A 20,178-nucleotide genomic window follows, 5' to 3' on the forward strand; every position below is an offset into this window, starting at 1 on the left:
GGCCACCGCCACGTCCCCCAAATCGCCCCCGCCCCCCCCCCCATGGCTCCAGCATTGGGGTCCCCCCCCCTTGTCTTGGGGGTGCCCCCCAGGTCCCTATAGCCCCCTATAGCCCCCCCATAACCCCCTATACCCCCTTATAGCCCCCCCATAAACCCCCATATCCCCCTATATGCCCCCTATAACCCCCCCCAGCCCCCCATATCCCCCCCATATCCCCCCCATACCCCCTTATATCCCCTATATCTCCCTGCTGTACCCCCCATACCCTGCTTACACCCCCCCTATATCCCCCCTAGAGCCCCCCTATAGCCCCTATATCCCCCCTACATCCCTATAGAGCCCCCCGTAGACAGCAAGGTGATCGTGGATGGGAACCTGAAGCTGGTCCTATACGACCCCCATCCCCTACACCCCCTCTAAACCCCCCTAATCCCCCCCTAAAGCCCCTAAATCCCCTATAGACCCCCTACAGACCCCATATACATCCCCTATAGACCCCATATATGTCCCCTATAGACAGCAAGGCCATCGTGGACGGGAACCTGAAACTGATCCTGGGGCTGGTGTGGACGCTGATCCTGCACCACTGCCCCCCTATACCCCCTGATAACCCCATATAGACCCCATATAGACCCCCCAAACCCCCTATAGACCCCCTATAGACCCCCTATACATCCCATACATGTGCTCTATGTCCCCTATAGACAGCAAGGCCATCGTGGATGGCAACCTGAAGCTGATCCTGGGGCTGGTGTGGACGCTGATCCTGCACTACTCCATCTCGATGCCGGTGTGGGAGGATGAGGATGAGGAGGAGGCGCGGCGCCAGACCCCGAAGCAGCGCCTGCTGGGCTGGATCCAGAACCGCCTGCCCCAGCTGCCCATCACCAACTTCAGCAAGGACTGGACCACGGGGCAGGCGCTGGGGGCCCTCGTCGACAGCTGTGCGCCAGGTCAGAGCCCTTAATTAGTTGATTAGGTTAATTAATTGGGGTCTATAAGGTCCTATGGGGAGATATGGGGTCATATGGGGTCATATAGGGTCATGGGGAGAGGTGCCCAGCACCAACCTCAGCCAGGATTGGATCACCAGGCACTCGTTAACAGCTGTGCTCCAGGTCAGAGAGGTTAATTAATTAATTGGCTTGGTTAATTAGGTCCTATGGGGTCAAAGGGGGAGCTATGGGGTCATATAGGGTCATATAGGGTCACATGGGGGTAGTGCAGGGGGGTCAGAGGTGGAAGGTGCTGGGCACCTGTGGGCCTGGTGAGTGGGGTTAATCAGTGGGGTTAATTAATTAGCGGGGTTAATTAATCAGTGGGGTTAATTGGGGACTATCGTTGGGAATGGGGGAATAGGGGGTGTGGGGTTTTCGTCCCCAGGAGGGTTCCTGGGGATGAATATGGGGTGGGGGCCTATAGGGGCACGGGGGGGTCCCTATAGATGTGTATGGGGTCTGGAGGCCCTATAGGGACACGGGGGGGTCTCTGGGGGTCTGTAGGGCCCCGGGGGGGTCTGGGTGCCCGCAGAGGGGTCCCTGAGCCCCCCCCGACCCCGTTATCCCCCCCCAGGGCTGTGCCCCGACTGGGAGAGCTGGGACCCCAGCCGCCCCGTGGAGAACGCGCGCGAGGCCATGCAGCAGGCAGACGAGTGGCTGGGCATCCCGCAGGTGGGCGGGGGCTTCCGGGGAGGGGGCGGGGCTTGTAGGGAGGGGGCGGGGCTTGTGGCAAGTGGGCGGGGGTTGCAGTGGGCAGGAGGGGCTTGTGGTGAGTGGGAGGGCTTGTGGGGGCAGGGCGGGGTTAAAATGAGTGGGAGGGGCTTGTGGAGAGTGGGAGGGGCTTGTGGCAGATGGGAGGGGCTTGAGAGTGGGAGGGGCTTGTGGCAGATGGGAGGGGTGTGTGGTGAGTGGGAGGGGTGTGTGGTGAAAGGGTGGGGTTAAAATGAGTGGGAGGGGCTTGTGGTGGGTGGGAGGGGCTTGTGGGTCTCATGGAGAGTGGGCGGGGCTTGTGGTGGGCAGGCGGGGCTTATGATTAATGGGCAGGGCTTATGGCAGGGCTCGTGGCAACCAGACAGGGCTTAGGGTGAGTGGGCGGGGCTCGTGGTGAGTGGGCGGGGCTTGCAGCGAACGGGCGTGGCTTCCAGCGAGTGGGCGGGGCTACGGGCCACGCCCTGACCCCCCGTGCCGCCCCCAGGTGATCACCCCCGAGGAGATCGTGGACCCCAACGTGGACGAGCACTCGGTGATGACCTACCTGGCCCAGTTCCCCAAGGCCAAGCTCAAGCCCGGCGCCCCCCTGCGCCCCAAGCTCAACCCCAAAAAGGCCCGGGCCTACGGCCCCGGTGAGCGGGGGGGGGTTTGGGGGTCCTGGGGGGGTCCTGAGGGGGTCCTGGGGGGGTTTGGGGTCCTAAGGGGTAAATGGGGAGGGTTGGTTGCTATAGGGCAGGAGAGAGTGGGTCACTATGGGGCAGATGGGGGGTTCTGGATGCTATGGGGCAGGAGGACCCCCAGGTCCCTATGGGGCAGGAGACATCCCTGGATCCCTATGGGGCAGGAGGAGTGACCCCCAAGTCCCTATGGGGCAGGAGCCACCCCCAGATCCCTACGGGGCAGCAGCCGCCCCAAGAAGTGGTCCATAGGGGGCCTGCCCCACAGCCGCCCCACAGCCGCCCCATAGGCGTGGGGCTGACGGGGGGGCCCCGCAGGCATCGAGCCGACGGGGAACGCGGTGAAGCAGCGAGCGGAGTTCACGGTGGAGACCATCAGCGCCGGGCAGGGCGACGTCACCGTCTACGTCGAGGACCCCGCCGGGCACCGCGAGGAGGTCGGGTGGGGGGCAAGAAATGGGGCAGGATGTGGGGCAGGGGGTGTGGGGTGAGATGTGTGGGGCAGGGATGTGTGGGGTAGGGATGTGTGGGGCAGGATATATGGGGCAGGATATATGGGGTGGGATGTATGGGGCAGGGATGTATGGGGCAGGGGGTGTGGGGCAAGACATGGGGTGGGATGTGGGGCAGGGATGTGTGGGGTGAGATGTGGGGCAGAGGATTTTGGGGTCCCTTGGGGGGGGCTCTCTGTGTGGTTTTGGGGTCCCCTGGGGGACTTTGAGGTCCCTAGAGGGGTTTTGGGGGCTCCCCGTGTTTATTTTTGGGTGCCCCAGGAGGGTTTTGGGGTCCCCGGGAGGGTTTTGGGGTGTCTGGGGGGGGTTTGGGGTCCCTGGGGGGCTTTTAGGGTGTCTGGGGGGTTTGTTTTGGGGGGTCTGACGGCGCCGTGCCCCCCTCCCCAGGCGAAGGTGGTGGCCAACAACGACAAGAACCGCACCTTCTCCGTCTCCTACGTCCCCAAAGTCACCGGCCTGCACAAGGTGGGCTCTGGGGGGGGGTTTTGGGGTCTCCCAGGGGGTTTTGGGGGTCCTCTGTGGGGTTTTGTGTTTCCTCTCCCCCCCCATGAACATTTTGGGGCATTTCTGGCCTCCCTATGATGATTTTTGGACCCTATATGGTGGATTTTGGGGGATTTTGGGGTGTTTCTGCCCCCCCAGCTCCAGGACTCAGGGTGCCTGTGCCCCCCCCCTGATTTCGGGATGTTTCTTCCCCCCTCATGAACATTTTGGGGCATTTTTAGCCCCCCCACGAGGATTTGGGGTTGTTTTTGGACCCTATATGATGGAATTTTGGGGGATTTTGGGTTGTTTTGGGGTGTTTCTGCCCCCGTAGCTCCGGGACTCGGGGTGCCTGTGCCCCCCCCTGATTTCGGGGTGCCCCCCCCCCAGGTGACGGTGCTGTTCGCGGGGCAGCACATCGCCAAGAGCCCGTTCGAGGTGCAGGTGGGGCGGGCGGCGGGCGACGCGGGCCGGGTGACGGCGCAGGGACCCGGCATCGAGCCCACCGGCAACGTGGCCAACAGGAGCACCCACTTCGACATCATCACCGCCGGTGGGCAGGGGGGGTTATGGGGGGGGATTGGGGGGAAATAGGGGGCCTGGGGGGGGCTGGCAGGGGTCCTGGGGGGGAAATAGGGGTCCTAGGGGGGTCCTGGGGGGGTTTATGGGGGGGATTGGGGGGAAATAGGGGTCCTGGGGGGGTTCTGGGGTTGTTTGGGGGGGTATTGGGGGGACTGGGGGGGAATTGGAGGGGCTTGGGGGGGGACTGGGGGTCCTGGGGGGGAAATAAGGGTCCTGGGGGGGTCCTGAGCGGGGTTGAGGGGTATTGAGGGGGTATTGGGGGGACTGGGAGGGATTGGGGGGGGTTGGGGGGGAAATAGGGGTCCTGGGGGGGGACCGGGGGGGGTATTGGGGGAGAAAGAGGGGTCCTGAGGGGTTGGGGGGGGGTATTGGGGGTCCTGGGAAGATTTTGGGTCAGGCCCCCCCCCCTTTACTCCAGCCCCCCCCCTTTATTCCGGGACCCCCCCCCCCCTTTACTCCAGGCCCCCCCCCCTTTATTCCGGGACCCCCCCCCTTTACTCCAGCCCCCCCCTTAATTTATTTTTAATTTTTTGTGTCCCCCCCAGGCGCGGGGCCGGGCGAGGTGGAGGTTTGGGTCGTGGACCCCAGCGGGCGCCGGGGACGTGGTGGAGACCACCCTGGAGGCGCGGGGGGGGGCGGCGGCGACGGGGGGGGGCGCAGCGCTGCACCTACCGCCCCCGCGCAGAGGGCCCCCACCTCGTGCACGTCACCTTCGGGGGGGCCCCCATCCCCCGCAGCCCCTTCAGCGTGCAGGTGGGGCAAGGTGAGACCCCCCCCCACCCCGGGACCCCCCCACCTCTGGGACCCCCCACCTCCGGGACCCCCCCCCGGAGAAAAAGGGGGGGGGGTTTGTGGCTCTCTGCCCCAATTTGGGGGGCTTTGTGCTGTCTGCTTCTCTGCCCCCCCCCCAATTTGGGGGTCTTTATCCTGTCCTAATTTGGGGGGGGGTCTCCAATTCTCTGCTCCCCCAATTTGGGGGTCTTTGTTCTGTCCTCGTGGGGGGGGTCCTGCTACTCCGCCCCCCAGTTTGGGGGTCTTTCTGCTGTCCTAATTTGGGGGGTCTTAAACTTTACCCCCCAGCTTGGGGGTCTTTCTGCTGTCCTAATTGGGGGGGGCTCCATTTCTCTGCCCCCACAATTTGGGGGTCTCTCTCCTGCCCCCCCCAGGGGGTCTCTCTGTTGCTTCCCCCCCCCGGGGGTCTCTCCCTCTCCCCCCCCAATTTGGGGGTCTCCCCCCGGGGTCTCTCTGCCTCTGTCCCCCCCCCATTCCGGGCTCTCTCTGTCCCCCCCCCAGCTCGGGGCTCTCTGTGCTTCGCGCCCCCCCCCTCGGGGGTCTCTGTGCTTGCCCCCCCCGGGGCCCCCCCCCAGCGCCGGCTCTGTCTCTGTCGCCTCTCCTGCTCCTTCCGCCCCCCCCTCCGGGGCTGACGGTACGGGGGGGGGGGCTGCGGGGTGTGGGGACCCCCCCTTGGGGCTGGGGTCCCTTGGGGTTTGGGGGCTGGGGTCACCCCCATTGGGGCTGGGGTCCCTTTGGGTTTGGGGTCCCCCCCCTTTTGGGTTTGGGGTCCCCCCCCTTTTGGGTTTGGGGTCTCCGCTATTGGGTCTGGGGTCCCTTTTGGGTTTGGGGTCTCCCCTATTGGGTTTGGGGTCGTGTGTCCCCCCTTTGGGTTTGGGGTTTCCCTATGGGCATTTTGGGTTTTCCCCCCACGATTTTGGGGTTTCCCATGGGATTTTGGGGTTCTCCATGGGGTTTTAGTTTCCCTCCTGGATTTTTGGGGTTCTCCACGGGGTTTTGGGGTTTCTCTATGGGTTTTTTGGGTTTCTCTACGTATTTTGGGGGGTTTCTCTATGTTTTTGGGGGGTTTCTCTATGTTTTTTTTTGGGTTTCTCTATGGGGTTTTTGGGGTTCCTTTGGGATTTTGGGGTTTCCCTCTGGGTTTGGGGTTCCCAGTCGGATTTTGGGTTTTCCCTTGGGTTTTGGGGGTTTCCCTATGGGGATTTTGGGTTTTTCCCATGGGATTTTGGGATTCCCCATCGGGTTTTTAGGGTTTCCCTCTGGATTTAGGGTTCCCTTGGGGATTTCGGGGTTCCCCTGGGATTTTGGGGTTCCCCATGGGGTTTGGGGCTCCCCCCGGGGGTTTTGGGGTTCCCCATGGTGTTTTTCTCCTCTTTTCCCCCCGTCCGCAGCCTGCAACCCGTCGGCGTGCCGCGCGGTGGGGAGGGGGCTGCAGCCCAAGGGGCTGCGGGTGAAGGAGGCGGCCGACTTCAAGGTCTACACCAAGGGCGCCGGCAGCGGGGAGCTCAAGGTCACCGTCAAGGGGCCCAGTGAGTCCGGGGGGGCACGGGGGGGGGGCCTGGGGGGGGTTGGGGGGGTCCTGGGTGGGGTTTGGGGTGTCTTTGGGGGGGATTAGGGGGTTCTTAGGGGTCCTTGGGGGTCCTTGGGGGCTTTGGGGGGTTTGGGGGGTCCTTGGGGGGCTTTGGAGTGTCTTTGGGGTCCTGGAGGGGCTTTTGGGGGTCCTTGGGGGAGTTGGGGGAGTTTTAGGGGTCCTTGGGGGAATTTGGGGGGTCCTGGAGGGGGTTTGGGGGGTCCTTGGGGGGGTTGGAGGGGCTTTGTTGGGTCTCTATGGGATTTTGGGGGGGCTTTGGGGGGTTTGGGGGGTCCTTGGGGGGGTTTGGGGGGTCCTGAAGGGGCTTTTGGGGGTCCCTGGGGGACCGTTGGAGGGTTCCAGGGGGGGGTTGGGGGTCTTTGGGGTCACTTTGGGGGTTCTGGGGGACATTTTTAGAGTCCTTGGGGACATTTTGGGGAGTTTTGGGGACATTTTGGTATTTCTGGGGGTGCTTGTGGATATTTTTGGGGTTCTGGGGGACATTTGGGGTATTTTTGGGGTCATTTTTGGGGTTCCTGGGGCTGCTTTGGGGATGCTCGCTGGGGCAGCAGCGGGCTGTGGGGAGCCACACACAGCAGGGGGATCCCCGGGGGGGTCTGGGGGGGGTCTGGGGGTGTTGCCCCCCCCTGACCCCCCCCTGCAGAGGGCCAGGAGGCGGTGAAGCAGAAGGATTTGGGCGACGGCGTCTTCGCCTTCGAGTACCTGCCCTCGACCCCCGGCACCTACACGGTGACGGTGACCTGGGGGGGCCAGAACGTGCCCCGCGGGTGAGTTCAGGGTCTGGGGGGGGGGGTCCCCATGTTCTAGAGACCCCCCCCGACCCCCCCAATTGTGTCGTCCCCAGGCCTTTCGAGGTGCAGGTTGGCCCCGAAGGCGGCAGCCAAAAAGTTCGGGCCTGGGGGCCCGGGCTGGAGGGCGGCGTGGTGGGGAGGGCGGCCGAGTTCATGGTGGAGGCACTGGGAGACGACGTGGGGACACTGGGTGAGTGGGGGGGGCGCGGGGGGGGGCTGGGGGGGGTCCTGGGGGGGTCACAGAGTGGGTTTGAGGGGGATTTGGGGGGATTTGGGGGGGGTTGGGGGGTTATGGGGGGGTTATGAGGGGTCAAGTTCATGGTGGAGGCACTGGGAGACGACGTGGGGACACTGGGTGAGTGGGGGGGGCGCGGGGGGGGGGCTGGGGGGGTCCTGGGGGGGTCATGGTGGGGGTTTGGGGGGTTTTGGGGGGTTATGAGGGGGTTTGGGGGGGGTTATGGGGGGTCAAGTTCATGGTGGAGGCACTGGGAGACGACGTGGGGACACTGGGTGAGTCGGGAGGGGGACGGGGGGGTCCTGGGGGGGTCGTTGGGGGTCTTTTTGGCTCTATTTTGGCTCATTTGGCTCCATTTTGGGAGCTTTCTGGGGGCATTTGGCTCTTTCAGTATTTTCTGGTGGCATTTGGGGCCATTTCAGGAGCTTTTCGGGGCACTAGGCTCTATTTCAGGAGGTTTTGGTGGCATTTGGCTCTATTTCAGAAGTTTTTTTAGGGCATTTGGCTCTATTTCAGTATTTTTGATGGCACTTGGTGCCATTTCAGGAGTATTTGGGGGCATTTGGCTGTGTTTTAGTATTTTCTGGTGGCATCTGGGGCCATTTCAGGAGTATTTTGGGGACATTTGGCTCTATTTCGGGAGCTTTTGCTGGGCCGGGGCCGTTCCAGGACGACTCCCCCCAGCTCGGGGCTCCCCCCCCGGTGCCCCCGTGACCCCCCGGTGTCCCCCCCCCAGGTTTCTCCGTGGAGGGCCCTCCCAGGCCAAAATCGAGTGCGACGACCACGGGGACGGCTCGTGCACGGTGCGCTACTGGCCCACGGAGCCGGGCGAGTACGCGGTGCACGTCCCTGTGCGACGGCGACGACATCGCCCGCAGCCCCTTCATGGCCGACGTGCGCCCCGCCACCCGCGACAGCTTCCCCGACAAGGTCAGGACCCCCCGCGGACCCCCCCGAATTTTTTGGGGTGTCCCCGCCCTTTTTTTGGGGTGTCACCCCAGCATCACCCCCAATTTCCCCACCCCTTCATGGCCAACATCCACCGGCGACAGCTTCCCCGACAAGGTCAGGACCCCCCCGGGGCCCCCCCCTGAATTTTTTGGGGGGTTTCACCCCTATTTTTGGGGTGTCACCCCAGTATAACCCCCCCTCCGTGCCCCTATCAGTGCTGATGTGCACCCTGCCTCCCGCAACAGCTTCCCCGACAAGGTCAGCACCCCCCCGGGGCCCCCCCTGATTTTTTTGGGGTGTCCCCGCCCTTTTTTTGGGGTGTCACCCCCTTTTTTTCGTGAGTCACCCCCTTTTTTGGGGGCGTCACCCCAGCATCACCCCCAATTTCCCCACCCCTTCATGGCCAACATTCACCCGCGACAGCTTCCCTGACAAGTCAGGACCCCCCCGGAACCCCCCCTGAATTTTTTGGGGTGTCCCCGCCCTATTTTTGGGGTGTCACCCCTTTTTTTGGTGAGTCACCCCCTTTTTTTTGGGGTGTCACCCCAGCATCACCCCCCTTGTCCCCACCCCTTCATGGCCGATGTGCCCCCTGCGGCCCCACGAGCTCCCCCCACGAGGTTTATTCTTTACCTTTATTGCCATTTCTTCGTTTTACCGATTCTGACTTTTTTCGGGGTGCCCCCCCCCAGGTGAAGGCGCAGGGGCCGGGGCTGGAGCGCAGCGGGGTGGCGGTGAACAAGGCGGCCGAGTTCACCGTGGACGCCAAGAACGGGGGCAAGGGGCCCCTCAAAGTGCAGATGAAGGTGAGGGGGGGGTCCCGGGGGTCTTGGGGGGGTCCCTGGAGGGTTTTGGGGGGATTATTGGGGTCCTGGGGGGTCTTGGGGGGATTCTTGGGGTTTTGGGGGGTCTTGGGGGGATTCTTGGGGTCTTGGGGGGGTCCCTGAGGGATTTTGGAGGGTCTCTGAGGGGTCTGTGGGGGATTTTTGGGGTCCCTGGGGGTTTTGGGGGGATTATTGGGGTTTTTGGAGGGACGCTGGGGGGTCTTGGGGGATCCCCTGGGGTCTTGCGGGGGTTCTTGGGGTTTTTTTGGGGGGGTCTGGGGGAGATCTTGGGGGGAATCCTTGCGGGTTTTGGGGGATTCCTGTATTTTTGGGGGTGTCTTGGCGATCCTGTGGGAGTTTTGGGGGATCCCTGGGGGTCTTGGCAGCGGGACTCTTGTTTTTTTTTTTTGGGGGGGGGGTCCCATGGGAGGTTTGGGGCGCGGGGTGACGCTGGGGGTCCCGGTGTGTGCTCCCCCCCCAGGACGCCGAGGGGAACCCGGTGGAGGTGTCGGTGAAGGACAACGGGAACGGCACCTACAGCTGCAGCTACCTGCCCAGGAAGCCCATCAAGCACACGGCCATGCTGTCCTGGGGGGGCGTCAACATCCCCCACAGCCCCTTCCGGGTGAGCGGGGGCCCCAAAAAACCCCCAGGATCCCAAATTCCTTCTCCCGGATCCCAAATTCCCCCCGAGACCCCCCAAAACCCCTCCAGCAAGAGTCCAAAAGCACCCCCAGACACCCCAAAATCCCTCCCCAGACACCCCCAAATCCCTCCCCAGAGGACCCAAAATCCCCCCCAGGGACCCAAAATTCTTCCTCAGGGACCCCAACCCCCCCCCGGACCCCAAATTCTTCCCCTGGACCCCAAAATCCCCTCCCCAGAGACCCCAAAATCCCCCCCAGGGACACCAAATCCCCACCTGAGATCCCAAATCCCCCCCCCAGACCCCAAATTTCCCCTCCCAGAACCCCACCCCCCTCCCAGGGACCCCAAAGCCCCCAAATCCCCCCCCAGACCCCAAATTCCCCCCCCCCTCCACTGATCCCCTCCCTGGCAGACCCTCCCTGGGGATCGGCCGGGGGGCTTGGGGAGGGGGTAGATCCCGCTTTGGGGGGCTGTGGGGCTTTGGGGGGGCTGTGGGGGTTTGGGGGGGCTGTGGCGATTTGGGGGGGGCCCCCGGTGACCCCCCCACCCCACAGATGGAGGTGGGGGCCGGCAGCCACCCCCACAAGGTGAAGGTTTACGGCCCCGGCGTCGCCAAGACGGGGCTGAAGGCCCACGAGCCCACGCACTTCACCGTCGACTGCAGCGAGGCCGGGCAGGGTGAGCCGGGGGGGGCACGGGGTTTTGGGGGGTCTTGGGGGGGGTCCTGAGGGGTTTTGGGGGGTCCTGAGGGGTCCTGGGGGGGGCTGAGGGGTCTTGGGGGGTCCTGAGGGGTCTTGGGGGGAGTTCTGAGGGGTCTTGGGGGGAGTCCTGAGGGGTTTTGGGGGGCACTGAGGGGTCCTGAGGGGTCTTGGGGGGCCCTGAGGGGTTTTGGGGGGTCCTGAGGGGATTTGGGGGGCCCTGAGGGGTCCTGAGGGGTTTTGGGGAGCACTGAGGGGTCTTGGGAGGAGTTCTGAGGGGTTTTGGGGGGCCCTGAGGGGTTTTGGGGGATCTTGGGGGGGTCAGGAGGGGTTTTGGGGGTCCTGAGGGGTCTTGGGGGGAGTCCTGAGGGGTTTTGGGGGGCACTGAGGGGTTTTGGGGGGTCCTGAGGGGTTTGGGGGGTCTTGGGGGGGATCAGGAGGGGTTTTGGGGGCACCATGAGGGGTTTTGAGGGGTCAGGGGGGGTTTTGGGGGGTCGGGGAGGGGACCTTGAGGGGGTCAGGAGGGGTTTTGGGGGCACTGCAATTGGTTTGGGGGCACCATGAGGGGATTTGGGGTGCTGTGAGGGGTTTTGGGGTATGTATGGGGGATTTGGGGTGTGTGGGGGGGTTTGGGGGCACCCTGGGGAGTTTTGGGGGCACCGTGAGGGATTTTGGGGTGTCAGAAGTGGTTTTTTTTAGGCACCACAGGGGTCTTAGGGGGGGCTCTGAGGGGCTTTGGGGGAGTCACGGGTGATTTTGGGGGGAAATCGTGAGGGGTTTGGGATCTCCACAAGGAGATTTTGGGGAGAGCGTGGGGAGTTTTGGGGCTCCACAAGGAGATTTGGGGGAGATTGCGAGGGATTTTGGGGCTCCACAAGGAGATTTTTGGGGAGATTGTGAGGGATTTTGGGGCTCCACACGGAGATTTGGGGGAAATCATGAGGTATTGCGAGGCTCCTTGGGGCTCCCCAGTGGATTTAGGGGCACTCGGTGGGTTTAGCGGTTTTGGGGGGGGGGTCCCGGTGGGTTTAGGGGTTTGGGGGGGATCCCGGTGGGTTTGGGGGGGTCCCCGGGGGGGGTCCCGGGGGTCTGATCCCGCCGTGCCCCCCAGGGGACGTGAGCATCGGCATCAAGTGCGCCCCGGGCGTGCTGGGCCCGGCCGAGGCCGACGTCGACTTCGACATCGTGCGCAACCCCGACGACACCTCACCGTGCGCTACACCCCCTGCGGCGCCGGCACCTACACCATCATGGTGCTCTTCGCCGACCAGGTGAGATTTGGGGCCGAAAACATGCGGTTTTGGGCAAAAACGGCGGGTTTGGGGGGAACCTGCACGGTTTGGGGCAAAACCGGTGTGGTTGTGAGGTAAAAATTGCACACTTTGCGGTAAAAATGCTACATGGCCCTGGTGCCTACACCATCATGGTGCTCTTCACCGACCAGGTGAGATTTGGGGCCGAAAACATGCGGTTTTGGGCAAAAACGGCGGGTTTGGGGGCAAACTGCACGGTTTGGGGCAAAAACGGTGTGGTTGTGAGGTAAAAGTTGCACACTTTGTGGTAAAAAGGCCATGCAGCCCCAGCGCCTACACCATTATGGTTTACTCTTCGCCAACCAGGTGAGATTTGGGGCAAAAATGGGCAGTTTTGGGCAAAAACGGCCACTTTAGGGGTGAAACGGCACGGTTTGGGGCAAAACCGGCCTGGTTATGAGGTAAAAACTGCACACTTTGGGGTAAAAATGTCAAGTGACCGCAGTGCCTACACTGCCATGGTGCACTTTGCTGACTAGATGAAATTTTGGGCAAAAATGGATGGTTTGGGGGCAAAAACCGCTGCTTTTGGAATGAAACTGGCCACTTTTGGGCAAAACGCACACTTTTTGGGGTAAAGAGCACGGTTTTGGGCAAAGTGAGGCACCCAGTTTTTGGGCAGAGCACCCAGTTTTTGGGCACGGCACTTACTTTTGGAGTAAGGAGCCCAGGTTTTGGTAAACCAGCTGCTTTTTGGGCAAAATGTATGATTTTTTGGTAAAGAGCCTGGTTTTGGGTAAAGTGCCCGATTTTGGGCAAAGCAAAGAGCCCAGTTCTGAGGGAAGCGCCTGCTTTTCGGGCGGGGTGCCTGGTTTTGGGAAGAGTGCACTCATATTTGGGCAAAACACTGCTTTTATGGACAGAGAGCCCCCGTTTCGGGGCAAATAACCACTTTTTGGGCGGGGCGCCCACTTCTGGGGCAAAGTGCCCAATTTTGGGCAAAGCGAAGAGGCCGGTTTTGGGCAGGGTGCCCGCTTCAGGACAGAGCGCATGCTTTTGGGCAGAGATCACTCATTTTTGGGCAAAGCGCCACTTCTCCGGCGGAGAATGTCCACTTTTAGGCAAAAAGCCATCTTTGGGGCGGAGACTGGCTGTTTTTGGGCAAAGTGCCACTTTTTGGGTGGGGAAGGTCTGCTCTTTGGGCAGAGAACATCCCTTTTTTGGGAAGCAGAATGCATCCTTTTGTGTGTGGGGGGGGGTTGGAGTGTCATTTTCTGGGGCCAAAGAGTCCATTTTTGGGCAAATAGCGTCCCTTTTTTGGGGGGGGCGGGGTGTCCCCATTTTGGGTCCTGAGTGTCTGTTTTTGGGGTCAGATCATCCCTTTTTGGGGCCGGAGTGTCCATTTTTGGGGTCAAACCGTCCCATTTTGGCGCCGGGATGTTCCTTTTTGGGGTCAGATCATCCATTTTCTGGGGTCAAATCGTCCCTTTTTGGGTCTGGAGCGTCCCTTTTTGGGCACAGATCACCCCTTTTTGGGGTTAGAATATCAATTTTTGGGGCTGGAGTGTCCCTTTTTGGGGTCACAGCATCCCTTTCTTTGGGCCAGGGACACCCTTTTTAGGTTACATTGTCCCTTTTTTACACCGTCCCTTTTTTTACACTGTCCCTTTTCAGGGCTAAATCACCCATTTTTGGGGCTGGGAAGTCCCTTTTTGGTGTTAGAACATCAACTTTTGGGCCCGAATAGTCACTTTTTGGGACCAGAACGTTGCTTTTTGGGGTTAGAACATCCATTTTTGGGCCCAGAGCGCCCCTTTTTGGGGTTAGAACATCAATTTTTGGGCCTGAATAGTCACTTTTTGGGACCAGAACGTTGCTTTTTGGGGTTAGAACATCCATTTTTGGGCCCAGATCGCCCCTTTTTGGGGTTAGAACATCCATTTTTGGGCCCAGATCGCCCCTTTTTGGGCCCAAATCACCCCTTCCCTGTGCCGTAGCATCCCGGGGCACTCCCCCTTTGTGTAGGGCTCTCCGGGGGGGTCTCGTCCCCGTCCCCGTCCCCCTAATTTTGGTGTCCCCCCCCCAGCCCACCCCCAGCAGCCCCATCCGTGTCCGCGTGGACGCCGCGCACGATGCCAGCAAGGTGAAGGCCGAGGGGCCCGGCCTCAGCCGCTCCGGTGAGTCCAGGGGGGGGGTCTCGGGGGGGTCCCGGGGGGGTTTAAGCCCCCCCTGACCCCTCCGTGTGCCCCCCCCTCAGGTGTGGAGCTGGGGAAGCCCACCCACTTCACCGTCAACACCAAGGCGGGGGGCCGGGCCCCCCTGGAGGTGCAGGTGACGGGGCCGGGGAAGGGCGAGGCCGTGCGGGACCTGGAGGTGAAGGACAACCACGACGGCACCCACACCGTCACCTACACCCCGCTGCAGCAGGTGAGGGCCCCAAACCCCACGGGGGCACCCCAAAAACTCGTAGGGAAGCACCAAAACCTCGCAGGGAGACACAAAAACCTCAGGGAGGGCCTCAAAACCTCGCAGGGAGACCCCGAAACCTCACAGGGAGACCCAAAAACCTCATAGAGGGCCCCAAAATCTTACAGGGAGACTCTGAAACCTCGCAGGGAGACCCAAAACCCTCAGGGAGGGCCTCAAAACCTCACAGGGAGACCCAAAAACCTCACAGGGAGACCCAAAACCTCATAAAGGGCCTCAAAACCTCGCAGGGAGACCCTAAAACCTCACAGGAAGACCCAAAAACCTCATAGAGGGCCCCAAAACCCTATAGGGAAACCCTAAAGCCTTATAGAGGGCCCCAGCACCTTACAGGGAAACCCAAAACCTTATAGGGAAACCCTAAAACCTCATAGAGGGCCACAAAACCCTATAGGGAAACACCAAAACCTCATAGAAAGCCCCAAAACCTTAGAGGGAAACCTCCCATGGCACCTCAAATTCCACACGTGGCACCCCAAAACCTCTCCCAGCCCCCCAAAACCTCCCCAAATCCCACACAGGTAACCCCAAAACTCCCCCCCAGCCCCCCAAAACCCACACAGGGCACCCCAAAACCTCCCCCCACACCCCAATACCACACCTTACCAGGCTCCCCCCAAACCCCACTCCCCAAATCCCCCCCCCAGCCCCCACAGGGGGGTACCCCAAAGCTCCCCCTACCCGGGGGGGGTTTTGGGGTGCCCCCTGACCTGGCCGTGCCCCCCCAGGGTAATTTGGGGGTGGCGGTGACTTATGGGGGCGACCACATCCCCAAAAGCCCCTTCTCCGTCCCCGTGGCCCCGAGCGTCGACCTGGGCAAGATCAAGATCTCCGGCCTCGATGACAGTAAGGGGGGGCCCGGGGGGGCCCTGGGGGGGTTTTGGGGGGGTCCTGGGGGGTCCCGGGGGGGTCCTGGGGGGCACCGGGACCGGGGGGCACCAGGACTGGGAGTTCACAGGTTATTTCAAGGCAGATTTGGGGTCTTTTGGGGTTTATAGAAGTTATTTCGAGGCGGATTCAGGGTCTTTTGGGTGTTCATAGGCTATTTTAAGGCAGATTTGGGGTCTTTGGGAGGTTCACAGGTTATTTCAGGGTGGATTCGGGGTCTTGGGGGTTTATAGAAGTTATTTCAAGGTGGATTCGGGGTCTTTTGGGAGTTCATAGTTTATTTTAAGGCAGATTCGGGGTCTTGGGGGTTTACAGGTTATTTCAAGGTGGATTCGGGGTCTTTTGGAGGTTCACAGGTTATTTCAAGGCAGATTTGGGGGCTTTTGGGGGTTCACAGGTTATTCCAAGGTGGATCCGGGGTCTTTTGTGGCTGACAAACGGGTTATTTTGGGGCAGATCCGGGGTCTTTTGGGGCCGAGAGCTGTGGATCATTTCCGGGTGGATCCGTGGCCTTTTGGTGCCAAGCCCCACACACCGCGGGGTCGTTTTGGGGTCCTCTCACCCCCCCCCCTTTTTTTTTTTTTTCTCTCCCCCCCAGAGCCGGAGGTGGGCAAGGACCAGGAGTTCACGGTGAAGACCAAGGGCGCCGGGGGCCAGGGCAAGGTGGGGGCCAAGGTGACGGGGCCGGGGCGCAAGGGGGTGCCCTGCAAGGTGGAGCCGGGGCTGAGCCCCGACAACAGCCTGGTGCGCTGGATCCCCCGCGAGGAGGGGCCCTACGAGCTCGAGGTCACCTACGACGGGCTCCCCGTGCCCGGCAGCCCCTTCCCCGTCGAGGCCGTGCCCCCCACCGACCCCTCCAAGGTGTGTGTGGGGGGCTGGGGGGGCTTCGGGGGCTGGGGGAGTCATGGTTTGGGGGTATTTGGGGGGTTGGGGGGCTTCAGGGGTTGGGGGAGTCATGGTTTTGGGGTCTTTGGGGGGTCCCATCTCCTCCCCAAAACCCCCATTTCCCCCCCAACCTCCCCATTTCCCCCCCTAAAACCCCTCTTTTCCCCCTGAAAACCCCTCTTTTTTTCCCCAAACCCCCCATTTCCCCCCAAAAAAAACCATTTCCCCTCCAAAACCCCATTTCCTCTCCAAAACCCCCCTTTTTCCCAAAAAAAAATCCATTTCCCACACCAAACTGCCCGTTCTCCCCCCAAAATCCCCATTTCCCCCCCAACCTCCCATTTCCCCCCCAAAACCCCATCTCACCCCCCCCAAACCCCCCCTTTTTCCCCCAAACATGCATCTCCCCCCCAAACACCCATTTCTCCCCCCCAAACTTCCTATTTCCCTCCCCAAAACCCCCGTTTCCCCCCAAAACCCCCCATTTCCCCCCCAAACCCCCCATTTCCCCTCCCAAATCCCCCATTTCCCCCCCAAAACCCCATCCAACCCCCCCAAACCCCCCATTTTGCCTCCCCAAACCCCCCATCTCCCCCCCAAAAACCCCACCTCACCCCCCAAACCCCCTCTTTTCCCCCCCTCCAGGTGCGCGCCTTCGGCCCCGGCCTGCAGGGCGGGCTGGCGGGGGTCCCGGCCCCCTTCACCATCGACACCAAGGGCGCCGGCACGGGGGGCTTGGGGCTGACGGTGGAGGGCCCGTGCGAGGCCAAGCTGGAGTGCCAGGACAACGGCGACGGCACCTGCTCCGTGTCCTACCTGCCCGCCGAGCCCGGCGACTACAACATCAACATCCTCTTCGCCGGCGCCCACATCCCGGGGTCCCCGTTCCGCGCCCCCGTGCGCCCCCCGTTCGACCCCTCCAAGGTGACGTGCTCGGGGCCCGGGCTGGAGGGCGCCACGGCCGGGCAGCCCGGCCACTTCCGCGTGGACTGCAGCCGCGCCGGCAGCGCCGAGCTCACCATCGGCATCGCCTCCGAGGCCGGCGCGCGGGCCGAGGTGCGCGTGGAGGACAACGGCGACGGCACCTACACCATCGCCTACACCCCGCTCAGCCCCGGCGTCTACACCGTCACCCTGCACTACGGCGGCCAGCCCGTGCCGCACTTCCCCAGCAAGGTGCGCGTCCAGCCCGCCCTCGACACCGCCGGCGTCAAGGTCTACGGGCCCGGCGTGGAGGGGAAAGGTGGGTGAGGGGGGATAAAGGGGGCTGGGGGGGGGGAATGGGGGGAGGTGGGGGGGAAAAGGGGGGCTGGGGGGGGGTGGGAGGGGGGAATGGGGGGAGTTGGGGGGGAAAAAGGGGGTGTGGGGGGGTGAGGGGGGGGAATATGGGGTGTGGGGGGGTGGGAGGGGGGGAAATGGGGGGAGTTGGGGGGGAAAAAGGGGGCTGGGGGGGGTGAGGGGGTCTGCAGCGCGGCTGGCGGCGTCGATTTTAGCGTTGTGGGGTTGTTGAGGATGGAGGACCTCCAAGGTCCTCAACCCAACCCTCAGCCTCAGTTTCCTGGTCCCATCCCCAAAATTTTGGGTTTTTGAGGCTGGAGGAGACCCCCAAGGTCCTCAAACCCAACCGCTGGCCTCCCCCACCCCATCCCAACCCCAAATTTTAGCATTTTAGAGTTTTTGAGGCTGGAGGAGACCCCTGAGGTCTTCAAACCCAACTCTCAGCCTCCCTTTCCCGGTCCCATCCCCAAAATCTTGAGATTTTGAGCCCTGGGGGGTCCCACCAGAGCCCGGGGGGGTCCCACCAGAGCCCTGGGGGGTCCCATGGGAGGCCGGGGGTCCCACCTCCCCGTGTCCCCCCCCCCAGGCGTTTTCCGGGAGGCGGTGACGGAGTTTGAGGTGGACGCGCGGGCGCTGGGCAAGGCCGGGGGGGGCCCGGGGGGGCCGCAGCTGAAGGCGCGCGTCACCAACCCCTCGGGGGGCACCACCGAAACCTTCGTGGACGACCGCGGCGACGGCACCTACCGCGTGGAGTACACCCCCTACGAGGAAGGTCCGTCCCTCTGTCCGTCCGTCTGTCCGTCCGTTTGGGGTTTTTGGGGTGTGGGGACCCCCCCGTGATGTCCGGATGGGGTTTGGGTCCCCCCCGGTGCCATCCAACCGGAGTTTGGGGTTTGGGATTTGGGTTTTGGGGTCCCCCCCCCCAGCGCTATCCAATTGGGGTCTGGGGTTTGGGGACCCCCTGGTGCCATCTGATTGGGGTTTGGGATTTTGGGGATTTGGGGTTTGGGGTTTGGGTTTTGGGCCCCCCCAGTGCCATCCAATTGGGGTTTGGGATTTGGGGTTTGGGGTTTGGGTTTTGGGGTCCCCCTGGTGCCGTCTGATTGGGGTTTGGGGTTTTGGGGTTTGGGGTTTGGGCCCCCCCGGTGCCATCCAATTGGGGTTTGGGATTTGGGGCTTGGGGTTTGGGATTTGGGGCTTAGGTTTGAGCTTTTGGGGTTTGGGGTTTTGGGGTTTGGGGACCTCCTGATGCCATCCAACTGGGGTTTGGGGTTTGGGTTTTGGGGTTTGGGGCCCCTCTGGTGCCATCTGATTGGGGTTTGGGATTTGGGGTTTAGGATTTGGGGTTTGGGGTCCCCCTGGTGCCATCTGATTGGGGTTTTGGGGTTTGGGATTTGAGTTTTGGGGTTTGGTGTTTGTGGTTTTGGTGTTTGTGCCCCCCCCAGTGACCCCCGTCGCCCCCCCAGGCGTGCACACGGTGGAGGTGACGTACGGGGGCAGCGCCGTGCCCCGCAGCCCCTTCCGCGTCCCCGTCACCGAGGGCTGCGACCCCGCGCGCGTCCGCGTCCACGGCCCCGGCATCCAGAGCGGCACCGCCAACCGCCCCAACACCTTCACCGTCGAGACGCGGTGAGCCCGCACCCCAAAACTGGGGGGGTCCTGGGGGGGCGGGGGGACCCTAAAAGCTCCTGGGGGGGTCCTAAAGGGGGAACCGGGACCCTAAAGGATCGGGGAGGGGGCCTAAAGGGGGAACCGGCACCTTAAAAGCTTGGGTTGGGGGGCTCTCGTCCCGAATCCTTGTCCCCAATGCCCCCCAACCCTTCCCCTTTTCCCCCTCTAACCCCCCAAACCCCCCTCCCGTGCCCCGTTACCCCCACCCAAACCCTTCTGGGACCCCCCCCGTAACCTCCCCGTGTCCCCAAGCCCCCCCCAGAGCCCCCAAATCCTTCCCTAAACCCCCCAAACCTTCCCCTTTTCCCCCCAAACCCCCCTCCCACCCCCTCCCTTTTCCTCCCACCCCCTCCCCTCGCCTCCCACCGCCTCCCCTCGCCCCCACCCCCCCCAAACCCCTCGAGGACCCCCCCAATAACCCCCCCGTGTCCCCCCCAGAGCCCCCAAATCCCTCCCCCAATCCCCCCCCACTGCCCCCTATTCCCCCTCTAACCCCCCAAACCCCCCTCCCCGCTCTTCCCACCCCCTCCCCTCGCCCCCCACCCCCCCAAACCCCTGGGGGACCCCCCAGTAACCCCCCCGTGTCCCCCCCCCCCCCAATATCACAGCGGCGCGGGCACGGGCGGGCTGGGCCTGGCGGTGGAGGGCCCGTCGGAGGCCAAGATGTCGTGCACCGACAACAAGGACGGCAGCTGCTCCGTGCACTACGTCCCCACCGAGCCCGGCACCTACAGCCTCAACGTCACCTACGGGGGGGTCCCGGTGCCCGGCAGCCCCTTCCAGGTGCCCGTGGCCCCCCCCTTGGACCCCGCCAAGGTCAAGTGCGCGGGGCCGGGGCTGACGGCGGGCGCCGTGCGAGCCAACGTGCCCCAGAGCTTCACCGTCGACGCCAGCAAGGCCGGCCTGGCAGAGCTGGATGTCAAAGTGCAGGGGCCCAAAGGTGGGGGGGCAGGGGGGTGTGGGGGGGATTTGGGGGATTTTTGGGGGTTCTTGGGGGGATTTTGGGAGTTTGGGGGGCTCCTTGGGGGGCTTTGGGGGAGATTTTGGGGAGCTCTTGGGGGTTCTTGGGGGATTTTGATTGTTCTTGAGGAGGTTTTGGGGGGTTTGGGGGGGATTTTGGGGTTGCGGGGGGATTTGGGGGAGATTTGGGGGGAGTTTGGGGGGTTTGGGGGGATCCTGGGGGTGATCTTGGGGGAGTTTGGGGAGGGTTGGGGGGTTTT

The 20,178-nt window shown here is 63.0% G+C and overlaps 1 protein-coding gene across 1 annotated transcript in view; it reads left to right on the forward strand.

Moving 5' to 3' along the window:
* Nucleotides 1-674: 674 nt before the first annotated feature.
* Nucleotides 675-20,178, forward strand: part of LOC311429152 (filamin-A-like) — a 36,807-nt gene continuing 17,303 nt past the window's right edge. Inside the window, 26 exon segments of the mRNA XM_084540282.1 lie at nucleotides 675-956; nucleotides 1,576-1,673; nucleotides 2,197-2,344; nucleotides 2,708-2,826; nucleotides 3,289-3,366; nucleotides 3,775-3,937; nucleotides 4,512-4,564; nucleotides 4,566-4,606; nucleotides 4,608-4,729; nucleotides 6,150-6,287; nucleotides 6,993-7,116; nucleotides 7,194-7,330; nucleotides 8,112-8,305; nucleotides 9,019-9,132; nucleotides 9,632-9,775; nucleotides 10,353-10,476; nucleotides 11,608-11,700; nucleotides 11,703-11,767; nucleotides 13,836-13,926; nucleotides 14,007-14,176; nucleotides 14,965-15,082; nucleotides 15,723-15,985; nucleotides 16,655-17,252; nucleotides 17,874-18,059; nucleotides 18,754-18,916; nucleotides 19,567-19,898. Coding sequence (XP_084396408.1) covers nucleotides 686-956; nucleotides 1,576-1,673; nucleotides 2,197-2,344; nucleotides 2,708-2,826; nucleotides 3,289-3,366; nucleotides 3,775-3,937; nucleotides 4,512-4,564; nucleotides 4,566-4,606; nucleotides 4,608-4,729; nucleotides 6,150-6,287; nucleotides 6,993-7,116; nucleotides 7,194-7,330; nucleotides 8,112-8,305; nucleotides 9,019-9,132; nucleotides 9,632-9,775; nucleotides 10,353-10,476; nucleotides 11,608-11,700; nucleotides 11,703-11,767; nucleotides 13,836-13,926; nucleotides 14,007-14,176; nucleotides 14,965-15,082; nucleotides 15,723-15,985; nucleotides 16,655-17,252; nucleotides 17,874-18,059; nucleotides 18,754-18,916; nucleotides 19,567-19,898 — 4,147 coding nt within the window. The 5' untranslated portion in view covers nucleotides 675-685.

Source organism: Aythya ferina (genome assembly GCF_964211825.1).
Source record: "Aythya ferina genome assembly, contig: HAP1_SCAFFOLD_365, whole genome shotgun sequence".
NCBI lineage: Eukaryota > Metazoa > Chordata > Aves > Anseriformes > Anatidae > Aythya > Aythya ferina.